This window comes from Hyla sarda, chromosome 7 (genome assembly GCF_029499605.1).
Source record: "Hyla sarda isolate aHylSar1 chromosome 7, aHylSar1.hap1, whole genome shotgun sequence".
Taxonomy (NCBI): Eukaryota; Metazoa; Chordata; class Amphibia; order Anura; family Hylidae; genus Hyla; species Hyla sarda.
The window spans coordinates 98,542-113,248 of NC_079195.1; the positions used below are offsets into that span (position 1 = coordinate 98,542).

The window sequence follows — 14,707 nt, forward strand, 5'->3', positions numbered from 1 at the left end:
GAAAAAAAGAAAAACGGAACAAAAAGTGAACAAAAAGTTTGATCAGTACCAAAATGCTACCGATGAAAACTACAGATCACCGCCGTGTATATGGAAAAATAAAAAAGTTATACTGTTTGGTCTATTCACACGTACGGTATCCTGCGCAAATTTGAGGCAAAGTATTTTCTAACTAAATTACTAAACACAACTTCAAATTCTGCGCATGAAATATTCTCAGGATACTGTATGTGGGAATTTACCCTTAGGGGTCAGAAAATTGCAATAAAAAAAAAAGTTTTTAAATGTTTTTTTTTTTTGTAATAATTAAAAAATAAAATAAAAAATAATAAAATAAATATATATATTTAGTTTTTAATTTTCTAAAAGTAGTAAAAGTTCACGGAAACTATACAAATTGGGTATCGTGTAAGCGAGCCGACCTCAAAAATTGACATAACCAATATATATATCATTTTTTATTATTTTTTTTGGTTGGTTGTGAAAAAAAGGAAAAAAAGTCCCCACAAAGTGTGATCGGTCCTGCACAAAAACAAAACCAGCATCACATGGGTGTAAAATAAACTTAAAAAAACAAACAATAATATACAACGCCGATTAAAAGGCGAGAAATGGGAAAAACTAAAGGGCTGCTCCAATTTCCGTTTTCATATTTTCGTTTTTTCCGTCTCTCGCCTTTTAATCGGCGTTGTATTTTTTTTTTAAGTTTCTTGAAAAAACAAAATCGTGAAAGTGGAAACTTAAAAAAGAAAAAATACAACGCCGATTAAAAGGCAAAAGCGGAAAAAATGCGAAAGCGGAAATTGGAGCAGCCCTTTCGTTTTTCCGTCTCTCGCCGTTTAATCAGCGTTGTATTTTTTTTTTTTAATTTCCACTTTCACATTTTTGTTTTTTCAAGAAACTTAAAAAAACCAACGCCGATTAAAAGGCGAGAGACGGAAAAACGAACGGGCAGCTCCAATTTCTACTTTCGCGTTTTTCCCGTCTCTCACCTTTTTAATCGGCGTTGTATATATTTTTTTACGTTTTTTTTAGACCCATATGAGGCTTGTTTTGTGTTTGTGCAGGACTTTGGCGATGTTTTCCAGAACTTTCTATGACTTTATATCGGTTTTAGCTTAATGTGTCCCTTATAAATGACTGTACGGTCTGTGTCTTCTCGTTGGCACATAGGACAATAAAGCATCAGCCGGTGTTTGTGTCGTTACCTATAGCAGCACCTCCCCATTCATTTTTATAACCATACGTTGTTGTCATTGTGACTCAGCACAAGTCACTGACTATATAAGAGCAGCAGCTGGAGGCAGAGAACAGTCCAGGAACCTCCAGGAGACTTCACAAGCACCAGAACAAGTAAGACGATGGGCCCACTGGGCATCCTGCAGGCACTTAGCTGCCCCTATGTTCTCAGTGACTTTCTCTTGTCAGCACTGTGGCAGTGTTTCCCAACCAGTGAGCCTCCAGCTGTTGCAAAACTTCAGCTCCTAGCTGTTGGCTGTCTGTGCATGCTAGGAGTTGTAGTTTTGCAACAGCTGGAGGCACATTGGATGGGAAACACTGGTCTACAGGCACAGAACTACTATGGGGGTCATTCTTGTCTAACATAAATGCTGCAGTACCAGACACAGACTCTGGGTGGCGCCGTTATTTTTTTTTTCTCTGTCTTGCTCCGCCTCCTTTTTTCAGCGCTTTCCCTATTTGGGTGATCAGGTGACATAAAGCATAAATCTACTCTCCAGGAAAAGGCCGCGTTCACATGCTGGTTTTCGGGGTACACATTCTAAGAGAAATGAGAAAAGTCCAAAAAACTTTTTATTTTAGATTTAAAAAAAGCTTTTTTCGCACCTTTTGCATTCACTTCCAAGCGGCGGAGAGGAGTCTCCTGATCCCTGAACACTCTCTGGGGTAGACGTGATATTTGGGGACTTTAGAAGCAAATACTGTAAGTGATTGTGTGAGCCGGAGATTGTGAGTGTGAGTGTGAGTGTGAGGGGGCGTCACACTAAGGGGGTTTAATTGAAATATTTACTTGTTTTTACTGTAATCTGTGAAATCCCCATAACTAGTATGGCCTCCATATTGTAACATGCAGTCCGGCGTACATCCTGTGTATACATTGTGTACATTGTGTATACAATCCGTGACCAGCAGTGTGAGGTGCAGATTGTTGTGCCAGTTGTTCATCTGGAAGCCCCGATCCTGGATCTAGAGGAGCAACTGGCAACACTGAGATGGATTGACAACTTGGAGAGGAGTCTCCTGCTCACTGAGCAAGTACTCTCTGGGGTAGAGGAGGGGGGGATAGTGGGACGGAGGGGCAGGACGGTCAGGCAGCAGAAAACGGGGTAGAGGGAAAAGGGTCAGGAAGGCTAGTCCTGATCTGGAGGGGTAGAGGGAAAAGTGTCAGGGAGGCTAGTCCTGATCTGGAGGGATAGAGGGATAGGTATCAGGGAGGCTAGTCCTGATCTGGAGGGGTAGAGGGATAGGTATCAGGGATGCTAGTCCTGATCTGGAGGAATAGAGGGAAAAGTGTCAGGGAGGCTAGTCCTGATCTGGAGGGGTAGAGGGTAAGTGTCAGGGAGGCTAGTCCTGATCTGGAGGGGTAGAGGGTAAGTGTCAGGGAGGCTAGTCCTGATCTGGAGGGGTAGAGGGATAAGGGTCAGGGAGGCTAGTCCTGATCTGGAGGGGGTAGAGGGATAAGTGTCAGGGAGGCTAGTCCTGATCTGGAGGGGTAGAGGGATAAGTGTCAGGGAGGCTAGTCCTGATCTGGAGGGATAGAGGGATAGGTATCAGGGAGGCTAGTCCTGATCTGGAGGGGGTAGAGGGATAAGTGTCAGGGAGGCTAGTCCTGATCTGGAGGAATAGAGGGAAAAGTGTCAGGGAGGCTAGTCCTGATCTGGAGGGGTAGAGGGATAAGGGTCAGGGAGGCTAGTCCTGATCTGGAGGGGTAGAGGGATAAGGGTCAGGGAGGCTAGTCCTGATCTGGAGGGGGTAGAGGGATAAGTGTCAGGGAGGCTAGTCCTGATCTGGAGGGAGGCATCCTCCACGTCTTGAGGAAAGAAGGTTTCTACACCAGCACAGACGGGGTTCTTTACTGTAAGAGCAGTGAGACTGTGGAATTCTCTCCCGGAGGAGGTGTCATGGGGAACTCTGTAATAGAATATAAAGGGTCTGGATACATTTTTGGAGAATAATAACATCGCTGGTTCTGTATAATAGATTTATAGGGACAGATCCAGGGATTTATTCTGATATTTGGAGTCGGGAAGGAGTTTTTACCTCTAGTGTGAGTTTTTTTTTTTGCCTCCTCTGGATCAGTAGGGACTCATCAGGGACTCATTAGGGTTATAGGTTGGACTCCTGGGGGAACATTTACGTCTGGTTTGCAAATGACATAATAATGATTGAAAAGGTCTGAAAAGCGCTTAATAATCGGGGGGAAATTATTTTACCAAAAATTCCAAATAGCAGAATTTTTTTTTTTTTTTTCTAATTTAGAGTTTTTGATTTATGTTACTTTTCATCCTTTGCTTTAAATGTTATTTTTAATGCATTGTTTAAATGGATTTAATTGGTTTACACCTGTGCGAAAAAAACGTGAGCAATAATAATAATAAAAAAGCTCCGGTTGTATTTTCAAATGTGCGCCCGCAGATAAGTATCATGCTACTTTTATTTTAGGGAAGCAAAAAATATAACCCTTTTTTTAATACTTAAAGCATTTTTTTTCTTAAATAAAAAAGAAAATACAATGTTTGAACATAGAGCACGACAGCAAAAACAGCGCCACCCCTGTCCTCATCTTGTATGTGGTATTGCAACTTGCCTCCATTCACTTTAAAGGGGGACTCCTGTGGAAAACTTTTTTTAAAAAAATATCAACTGGAGCCAGAAAGTTAAACAGATTTGTAAATTACTTCAATTAAAAAAATCATAATCCTTCCAGCACTTATTAGCTGCTGAATACTACAGAGGAAATTCTTTTCGTTTCTTTTTGAACACAGAGCTCTCTGCTGACATCACGACCACAGAACTCTCTGCTGATATCATGACCACAGAGCTCTCTGCTGACATCACGACCACAGTGCTCTCTGCTGACACCTCTGTCCATTTTAAGAACTGTCCAGAGTAAGAGAAAATCCCCATAGCAAACATATGCTGCTCTGGACAGTTTCTAAAATGGACAGAGATGTCAGCAGAGAGCACTGTGTTCCAAAAAGAAAATAATTTCCTCTGTAGTATTCAGCAGCTAATAAGTACTGGAAGGATTAAGATTTTTTAATTGAAGTAATTAGAGATGAGCGAATTTACAGTAAATTCGATTCGTCACAAACTTCTCGGCTCGGCAGTTGATGACTTATCCTGTGTAAATTAGTTCAGCTTTCAGGTGCTCCGGTGGGCTGGAAAAGGTGGATACAGTCCTAGGAAAGAGTCTCCAGCCACCGGAGCACCTCAAAACTGAACTAATTTATGCAGGAAAAGTCATCAACTGCCGAGCCGAGAAGTTCGTGACGAATCGAATTTACTGTAAGTTCACTCATCTCTAGAAGTAATTTACAAATCTGTTTAACTTTCTGGCACCAGTTGATTTTATAAAACGTTTTCCACAGGAGTACCCCTTTAATGGAACTAAGCTGCAATACCCCACAGTACCTGAGGACAGGAGTGGCGCTGTTTTTAGAGTCTCCGTTTTCCAATCTTGGACAATCACTTTATGGCAGGGCTGGGGCAAGGATTTTTGTAACCCTAAGTCTGCCGCCCCTTGACTTGCCCACTCTGACACATCCCACCTTACTACTGTGGTGACACACTGTAACAAACCTCCTCCTCATGCTGCTGGCTGAGCGAGTGGTCCGGATGCTGGTTGTCTTTCATTGGGCGCTCTAGGTGGCGGCCTATTTGGCTATAGACAGAGCCGGTCCCTGCTTTATGGTTATGTTCACACGGGGAATTTTAGTAAAATTAAAAACAAAACATTATTGATGCAAAATAACGCGTCGTATTAAAGTCTATGGAAAAGCAGCCGTCAGTGTAAACATTTGTCTCTGAAATACTTGACATTACCTGAGGGGGCGCCGTCCCATGATAAATAGCAGATCCTTAAAATAACTGTGATATTTCCTGTTTTGATGAATTTGTGTTGTTTTTTTTGTTCTTAGTGTCCGGATACACACTGACCTACTTCCCAATCAGAGGTGAGTGACCGCCCCATGATCCTATAGAGCTGTGGTCTCCAAACTCTCCACCTCCAGCTGTTGCAACACTACAACTCCCAGAATTCCACGACAGCCATTGAAAAGACTACAGCTGTTACAAAACTACATGCTAAGAGGGCTGCAGCTTTAAGTATCGCCTCCCTTCCTCCTCCTAACACAGCGCCACTCTTGTCTACAGGCAGCGTTTGGTATTGAACCAAGTACGGCCCATGGACAACAGGATGGAGAAGAGCGCTCGCTGGAAGCTTAAAGGGGTACTCCTCCCGTGGAAAACTGTTTTTTAAATCAACTGGTGCCAAAAAGTTAAACAGATTTGTAAATCACTTCTATTAAAAAAAATCTTAATCCTTCCAGTACTTTTTAGGGGCTTTATACTAAAGAGAAATCCAAAAAAAGAAATGCATTTCCTCTGATGTCATGACCACAGTGCTCTCTGCTGACCTCTGCTGTCCATTTTAGGAACTGTCCAGAGCAGCATATGTTTTCTATGGGGATTTTCTCCTACTCTGGACAGTTCCTAAAATGGACAGAGGTGTCAGCAGAGAGCACTGTGGTCAGGACAGCAGAGGAAATTAATTTCTTTTTTGGATTTCTCTGTAGTATAAAGCCCCTAAAAAGTACTGGAAGGATTAAGATTTTTTAATAGAAGTGATTTACAAATCTGTTTAACTTTCTGGCACCAGTTGATTTAAAAAAAAAAAAAAAAGTTTTACACGGGAGTACCCCTTTAACTGGACTCTATAACTATAAGAAAGTTAACTTTTTTCCCCCTGATGAATCACAATCAGCTCTGAAATACGTTGGACTAAAAGCACATTTTCCAAAACTTCCGGGGTCTGGTGGTGGTGTTTTTTTTTTTTTTTATCCGCGGCAGTTTCTCTTTTCCGTTGTGTTTGCATTTCTCCCCCTAGATCACTGGTCAGGACTTTAAAGGGGTACTCCGCTGCTCAGCGTTTGGAACAAAACATTCCAAACCGCTGGAGCCGTGAGCTCGTGATGTCATAGCCCTGCCCCCTCATGATGTCATGTCCCGCCCCCCTCAATGCAAGTCTATGGGAGGGGGCGTGACGGATGTCACGCCCCCTCCCATAGACTTGCATTGAGGGGGCGGGGCGTGACTGCATGATGGGGCAGGGCAATGATCTCACGAGCTCCCGGCTCCAGCGTTCGGAACCAAACGCTGAGCAGCGAAGTAGCCCTTTAAGGCAGATGCAGCTGCTCCACACATTTTCTGGAGGTTCTTCATCAGGGCACGTTCTCACGCTCAAATTTTTTTAATGCAATTTTTTTGTAACCAAAGCCTGGAACATGGAGCGGAGGCGGGATAAAAGGGGCGACTGAGACTCCTCTTCCAGTAAAATCTATTCCCGGCTCAAAAAAACCAAACAAACCTGACCTTGGGCCTTTTTTTTTTTCGTTCTCGATGTTGGAATTACTCTTTAGAAATCCAAAAGAATCTAGATCCGGTAGCAAAACTCCCCTATGGCCCAATACATTGACAAGCTTTGAACAGCGCTGCGGAATATGTTGGCGATATACATCACATTTTATATTACTGAGCCGATCATCAGAGGCGCCAACAGAAGAAAATAACAGAGACCAAGAGCTGGTAGCGAAAATCTTTATTGGAAAATGCCGAATTCCCCGATAGGATCAGTGAACGTCTGGACGGTGCGGACAGGAAATGAAGGAGATGGCGGATGTATCATCCTGTTATTGTTACTGACGTCTTATGGACTATGCAGGGTTCAGGGCATTGGGGGGGGCGGCGCAGTGTTCAGCCCTGTATATGACAGGACCGCCGTATCCTCAGCCGTATGCACTGTCCTTGTATAAACCCGTCAGATACAGATACATCCGCCATCTCCTTCATTTCCTGTCCGCACCGTCCTGACGTTCACTCATCTTATCTGCGTTTTTCAATAAATGTTTTTGTTATTATTTTTTCAGCTATTTTTGCAGGACATTCAGTACCGGATCCACTAAACTTCTGTTAGATAGCGAGGCATCATGGGTAAAGCGGCCGTAAGGAGAACGGTTAAAGATAGAATAGGGAGGGCACACTAGACGGAATCTCCACCTATGTAGGATCAGCGGTCAATAAGGGTGGTGACGCCTGCGGGGTGCTTATACTAAAGGTAAAGTATCGGCAAGCAAATACAACTGGAACGTATGTGCACTCACCGCAGGGTACTTGTCACTGCATTCTGGGGTCTGGGTGGTGGGTATCTGGGTCTCAGCGTAGGCACATGGTGAAAGCGTTCAGAGGCAATGCCGGCATTTTCGCAGGTGAGTGCGTGCTTCTTCCGGCCTCTGAGGCATTGCCAGTTTCGCACATGAGTGCATGCTTCTTCCGGCCTCCAAGGAATTCACGTGCGGAACTGCCGGCATTGCCTCTCAGTGCTCTCTGAGGCATTGCCAGTTTCGCACGTGTGTGTGTGTGCTTCTTCTGGCCTCCAAGGAGGCCGGAAGAAGCATGCACTCATGTGCGAAACTGCTGGTATTGCCCTCAGTGCTCTCTGAGGCATTGCCAGTTTCGCACGTCAGTGCGTGCTTCTTCCAGCCTCCAAGGAGGCCGGAAGAAGCACGCACTCTCGTGCAAAACTGCCGGCATTGCCTCTCAGTGCTCTCTGAGGCATTGCCAGTTTTGCACGTGTGTGTGCTTCTTCTGGCCTCCAAGGAGGCCGGAAGAAGCATGCACTCATGTGCGAAACTGCTGGTATTGCCTCTCGGAAGAAGCACGCACTCACGTGCAAAACTGCCAGCATTACCTCTGAGCGCTTCCACCATGCGTCTACGCTGAGACCATGCTACCCTCCAAACGGACCCCAGAATGCAGTGACAAGTACCCTGCGGTGAGTGCACGTACGTTTCTGTTTTATTTGACAGATACCGTAAGGACCTGTTCACACTACTGGAACTTTTAAGAGGAGATTCTGGGCAGATTGATTTCAATGGGATTCTGCAGCACAGTTCAGAAATCACAGTAGTACTCACCGAGCTGCAATGTGCAGGTCCTCCAAAACACTAAAGCTTGACAGCCACAACATTTCTAGGCCCGGCCTGAAGCCTTAATGGTCCGGCTGATGGCCGTACAAAGGTGCACAAAAGTGTAAAACGGCACAATCACAAAGTATAACGCAACGTAACATCATCAATAACAGATTAACGTCCGACAAACAGGGGGGCTCACCGCACGGGATCGTAGAGCGGAGAGAACGCCCTTGTCGGGGTCATCTCTAATAAACTCTTTTTCCCGTTTCTCTTAGGGAGAGCCGAGCCCATCCGGCTGCTGCTCGCTGACCAGGGGGCCACATGGAAGGAAGATGAAGTGGCGCTTCAAGACTGGTTCTCTGGAAAAAGCGACCAGAAGAACAAAGCGGTGAGACGCCCCCCCCCCCCCGGGGCCCGGACGGCTTATTCTTTCCTTATGTTGTCATTTTGTAATTTTCAATTCTGTATAAATAAAGTTTATTTATCAGAGAGAGAAGATCAATGGTCAAAATATATAAAATACTGTAAAATAATAATCCGCACCGTCATCCGGAGCCCACATCGCTGGATCATCTCTGTATCGGGCGGTCATCTCTATTGTGTCCTATTTCTTTCCCCTTTTTTTTGATCATTTATTAACCCTTTCTGTCCCGTTCAGGTTTTCGGTCAGCTGCCTAAGTTTCAGCACGGAGACTTTGCCCTGTATCAGAGCAACAGCATCCTGAGATACCTGGGCCGCGTCCACGGTGAGACCTCGGGGGCCGGCCTTGTGTAGTCCTTTGTATTCAGTGTTGTAATGTTAGATTAATGTATATTGTTTTCTTATTACTCACACAGGGATCAGCGGCAGCAACAATCAGGAGAGCGCGCTTATCGACATGGTGAACGACGGCGTCGAGGATGTGAGGCTGAAATACAGCCGTTTTGTGTTCACTGAATTTGTACGTGAAACGTTAAGTGTCTCTTTATAATGACAAAGCCTAGAAATGCCCTATAAACACAGGCCGGCACCAGCCCTACCCTAAGTGGTCAAGTTTAACAAGTCCCCTCTTCTTGGCAGTGGGACCCCCTAATGGCAGCAGGAACCCCATAATGGCAGCAGTACCCTCTAATGGCAGCAGTACCTTCTAATGGCAGCAGTACCTTCTAATGGGAGCAGGACCCCCTAATGGAAGCAGTACCCCCTAATGGCAGCAGGATCCCCTAATGGCAGCAGGAACCACATAATGGCAGCGGGACCCCCTAATGGCAGAAGTACCTTCTAATGGCAGCAGGAATCGCATAATGCAAGTCAATGGAAGAGGTCGTGACGGCCGTCACGCCCCCTCCCATTGACTTTCATTGAGGGGGCATAACCATGATGTCACGATGGGCATGGCCAACCCCTGCAGCGCGAAAACAGCATTCGGAACTTTTACTTTTGGACACTGGCCAGTGGAGTACCCCTTTAAATGATCTGCAGCTTATGTCTTGGTGTCTTGGTGCAGAATATGAGACATCTGGAGTAATATGGCGTCCAGGCCGTGTCAAGTGACGGGAACCTATATATTATGTTTTAATGTTATGGCCGACCTCTAAACACGTCTCATTGACCTTAGTGAGATAAGTCGGGGGCTGAGATTCTCCTTGACCTTAGTGAGATAAGTCGGGGGCTGAGATTCTCCTTGACCTTAGTGAGATAAGTTGATAAAACATATAAAAGTTTCCATCGATCGGGGTCGAAGTGTTTCACAAACCACAGAACTTTCTTTTCCAGGAGACGGGTAAAGAGAAATACCTGAAGGATCTGCCCAATCAGCTGTCACCATTCGAGAAGATCCTTTCCAATAATTCCAATGGAACCAAATTTGTGGTTGGAGATAAAGTAAGTGAATTTTAGGGGAACAAACTGGGTTCAACCCCATAAAGAACCATGTGACCCTATAAGGAACCATATGACCCCATAAGGAACCATGTGACCCAATAAGGAAACATGTGACCCCTTTGTTTCTGGTTAGGTTAAGGTTTTCGTGAAGAAATAGGTATATCAGTGATTAGGGGTCTCAGTGATCGGGAGGTCTCAGTGATTGGGGGGTCTCAGTGATTAGGAGGTCTCAGTGGTTGTAGTGTCTCAGTGATTGGGAGGTCTCAGTGATTAGGAGGTCTCAGTGGTTGGAGGGTCTCAGTGATCGGGAGGTCTCAGTGATTATGGGGTCTCAGTGGTTGGAGGGTCTCAGTGATCGGGAGGTCTCAGTGATTGGGGAATCTCAGTGATTGGGGGTCTCAGTGAGTAGGAGGTCTCAGTGGTTGGAGTGTCTCAGTGATTGGGAGGTCTCAGTGATTAGGAGGTCACAGTGGTTGGAGGGTCTCAGTGATAGGGAGGTCTCAGTGGTTGGAGGGTCTCAATGATTGGGAGGTCTCAGTGGTTGGAGGGTTTCAGTGATTGGGAGGTCTCAGTGGTTGGAGGGTCTCAGTGATTGGGAGGTCTCAGTGATTATGGGGTCTCAATGGTTGGAAGGTCTCAGTGATTGGGAGGTCTCAGTGATTGGGAGGTCTCAGTGATTGGGGGATCTCAATGATTACGGGGTCTCAGTGGTTGGAGGTTTTCAGTGATCAGGAGGTCTCAGTGATTAGGGAATCTCAGTGATTGGGGGGTCTCAGTATAGGCAGTGTCAAGGAACAGTTTAAATTGTGGGTTTTAGAGTTAGTTTTGAGACCTTTCTTTGGAACGTGAGAAGGTGGAGGCACCATAACTTACCTGAGCGGCGGGGAGGTGTCAGTATGGCCTGATGTGGTAGTTGAGCAGCTGGGGGCCCCGGTAGGATGCAGTGATGGGGTTAATGTTCTCCTCCTTCTCGCAGATCTCATACGCTGACTACAACCTGTTGGACCTACTACAAGTCCATCTTGACCTTGACCCGAAGGTTTTGGCCGCCTTCCCCCTGCTCTCTGCCTATACAGGACGTCTCGCCTCCCGCCCAAAACTCAGCCAGTACCTGAAATCTGAGCAGCGCAACAAGCGACCGATCACCCCGAAACACAAGTGACCGATCACCCCAAAACACAAGTGACCCATCACACCGAAACACAATGACCGATCACCCCGAAACACAAGTGACCGATCACCCTGAAACACAAGTGACCGATCACCCTGAAACACAAGTGACCGATCACCCTGAAACACAAGTGACCGATTACCCGAAAAACAAGTGACCCATCACTCCAAAACACAAGTGACTGATCACCCCGAAACACAACGACGGATCCCCCCGAAACACAAGTGACCGATCACGCCAAAACACAAGTGACCGATCACCCCAAAACACAACGACGGATCCCCCCGAAACACAAGTGACCGATCACGCCAAAACACAAGTGACCGATCACCCCAAAACACAAGTGACCGATCACCCCGAAACACAAGTGACCGATCACCCCGAAACACAAGTGACTGATCACCCTGAAACACAACGACGGATCCCCCCGAAACACAAGTGACCGATCACGCCAAAACACAAGTGACCGATCACCCCAAAACACAAGTGACCGATCACCCCGAAACACAAGTGACCGATCACCCCGAAACACAAGTGACTGATCACCCCGAAACACAACGACGGATCCCCCCGAAACACAAGTGACCGATCACGCCAAAACACAAGTGACCGATCACCCCAAAACACAAGTGACCGATCACCCCGAAACACAAGTGACTTATCCCGAAACACAAGTGACTGATCACCCCAAAACACAAGTGACCCATTACCCCGAACCACAAGTGACCCCGTGTGTCAGCGCAGTAACCTACCTGAGCTCCGCCCATTAACAGTGTAATAACCAAACTAAAATAAAATCTTGTCTATGTTCACAGGTTGGAAAAAAGTGTTGGTTCAATTCTTAGAACTTTATAGGGACCAATCTGTGTTTTTTGGTGATTTTAACCCAATGGCCTCTCCTTAGGATAAAGCTATTAATATTTTATTAGAAGGAAGGCTGCATTCACCCCACGTTTTCAGCCTACAGCTGCCGGATCCGGCTGGGGGAGGGGAAAACTGTGCGCTCCTGTACCCCAGCCGGACCATCGCTGAAATCCATTGACTTTAATGAGCCGATCGGAGTCACTGTTTGATTCTGGTCGGCTCATTTTCGACCCGTATCCGGTTTTCTGGCCGGACCTAAAACCATAGTATATTACAATTTTAGGTCCGCTCAGAAAATGGATATCAGCGCCGGCCCGGCTGGCGTACGGGAGCGCACGGTTTTCCCCTCCACCAGTCGGATCTGTCAGCCGTAGGCTGAAAACGTGGTGTGAATGCACCCGAAGATTTTCCTAAAGGGTCAGGACTTATGTAAGGACTGTGTGTGTGTAATGTAAACAGCAGAGAGATTGTGTCGTACGCTGCGGCCATCTTATTTCACTGATCAGCAGCGGCCCTGGGTTTCTTTTAGCCTTTATCATGTACACTGACCATCACTGGTCCTACAGCACCATTTGTTTCATCCCAGCACAGCTGCATCCATTCATTTCATCAGAGATGACTTGACTTACTGACTTGTGGCTGTAATTTAGGTTGAGGCCTCCAGATGTGCTGGACACTGACCCTGAGACGTCTGGACTGGACTTGACCTCAGCAGAGAAGAGAGAGATTGTAGTACCTCCCCATCTTATAAAGGGGCATAGCAAGGAGCCCTGAGGCTAGCTGTGGGTCATCTGGTCACCTGGTGCTCTCTGGGTAACAAAACATGTGACTTTAACATGTGACAACCATTATCATGTGATCAATAACCATGTGACCATATCAAAGGTCCTTTACACATAATATACAGTTATACAGATTATAGGAGTACAATGCAGATTAGCCCTTGGGACGTGCAGGAACTCAAGCTGATTGGACTGTGGGATGCATATCCCATACTGGGAAATCACAAACCCCCCTACTTAACTAAAGTCACCCTCTACATCTGTCCTGGAAAGCTTTGAGGAGCGAATCTGCCGTGGGGCCACATGCAGTCCTGGAGCATTGTATCCAATGTACATAACAACACTTTATACATTACTAGACATAACACTGGCGAATTGAGTTGCCGGAGGCTTTTTGCCCAATGCCTTGGCTACTGGGGTCCCTTGGCATTACACACTTCTCCCCAGAGCACTAGTTATTTTTATGCTAGACATTTTCTTAGGCTAGGCATTTTTTTTTAGGTAACATTTGACATTTTGTTACCTTTGTTAGCAAAGTATCCTGGGCATGTGGACACAAAAATTACATTAGACATTTAAGACATAGGACTCTTGTACGGACTGTGTTGTGGTGAGTGTTACAGTCCTACTGTACACTGAACTTGTGTACATGACTTTATGTGTACTTATGACTGGGTAGTACACGACTTTACTGTTGAATGTCCATGATGCTGGTGATTGGGTGAAATGTTGCTTCTCCTGATTAGTTTAGGACAATCCCTACTTTACAACTACCAGACATCAGAGAATACGGTACACTATGACTTTTTGGTGTACAACAAATTATATACATTTTTATCATACTACAACAATTATAGTGCAGGAACGCAAACATTTCCCTTGTGCATAACGGTGAGCAGAATATATTCCTATGGCATATTTACACAGATGTCCATGTATCGCTCAGTAGTCCAGATACACTATAGAGTTCTGGTTCCTGAGAATCTCGGCCGTAGCCGGGCACAACACTTACCAGATTGGTTACTGCAAAAACTTTCTTGACTAGTCCGTCAGGCACTGTGCTTAAGCGTTGCTGTAGAATCCTGGAACAACGATAATTGTGCTTGTACACAGCAGTCAGTCATACGACCAAGTCTGGTGAAGTTACTGTACACGAGGACACAAATAGAACATTTTCACATAGGTACTCTTCCACTCCAACCTCGTCGGTCAAACTGCTTTCTAGGCTGTGACATATACCTAGGACCACGAGACTGGGCCCCCTCCATGGGGTGACGTATGTTCCATGAGACATGGGACAAACGGGATTCAGTGATGGTCAGACTCACAGTGACCACCACTTGTACAGCAGCAGCTTCTGCCACTGGGGGATGAACTGTTGGTACCCACCAGTTAGGCCAAACCTCCTCGACAATAGGCCTGGGTACATCTGTAGACGCCCCTTGAAGAAGATTTGAGTACGCCATCTCTTTCAGATGACTTGCATGTGCCGGGCCTTTAAGATACTTGGGGTCCATAGCAGGTGGATCCGGATACTCCTTCTGAACAACTGCTCCCTTGGCGCTTGGTGGCAGGAGACCAAAGGGATCTGAGTCCCAATCTTCAGAGGGGAAGTAGGCGAAGGGGATTTTTGTGGGATTCTTACGCCTGGTGACCGCTGCTGCCCATTGCACTCGCAGACTCTGTACAGGGGTGTATTCTACAATCTCCCTGCTCTTCAGAGAATGCATCACTGGGGGGAGATAGTCCCTCTGCACTGCCCTCCTGTTCACTAGGAGGATGTCCCTGTGGTGACAGTCCATAAGGGTGCCAAACC

At 46.0% G+C, this 14,707-nt stretch overlaps 1 protein-coding gene across 2 annotated transcripts; it reads left to right on the plus strand.

Moving 5' to 3' along the window:
- The first annotated feature begins 1,324 nt into the window (after nt 1–1,324).
- On the plus strand, nt 1,325–11,597 carry LOC130281843 (glutathione S-transferase P 1-like). Of its 2 annotated transcripts, XR_008846130.1 has the most exons (8): nt 1,325–1,353; nt 5,160–5,195; nt 8,486–8,598; nt 8,869–8,956; nt 9,048–9,151; nt 9,967–10,074; nt 11,051–11,303; nt 11,566–11,597. XR_008846130.1 is itself a non-coding variant. In XM_056529546.1 (7 exons), coding segments are annotated over exons 1-7 (636 nt in total). In that variant the 5' UTR covers nt 1,325–1,352; the 3' UTR covers nt 11,237–11,510. The 2 variants fall into 2 exon arrangements, 1 of the variants encoding a protein (XP_056385521.1); XM_056529546.1 differs by lacking the exon at nt 11,566–11,597 and having other exon boundaries at nt 11,051–11,510.
- Nucleotides 11,598–14,707: the final 3,110 nt, after the last annotated feature.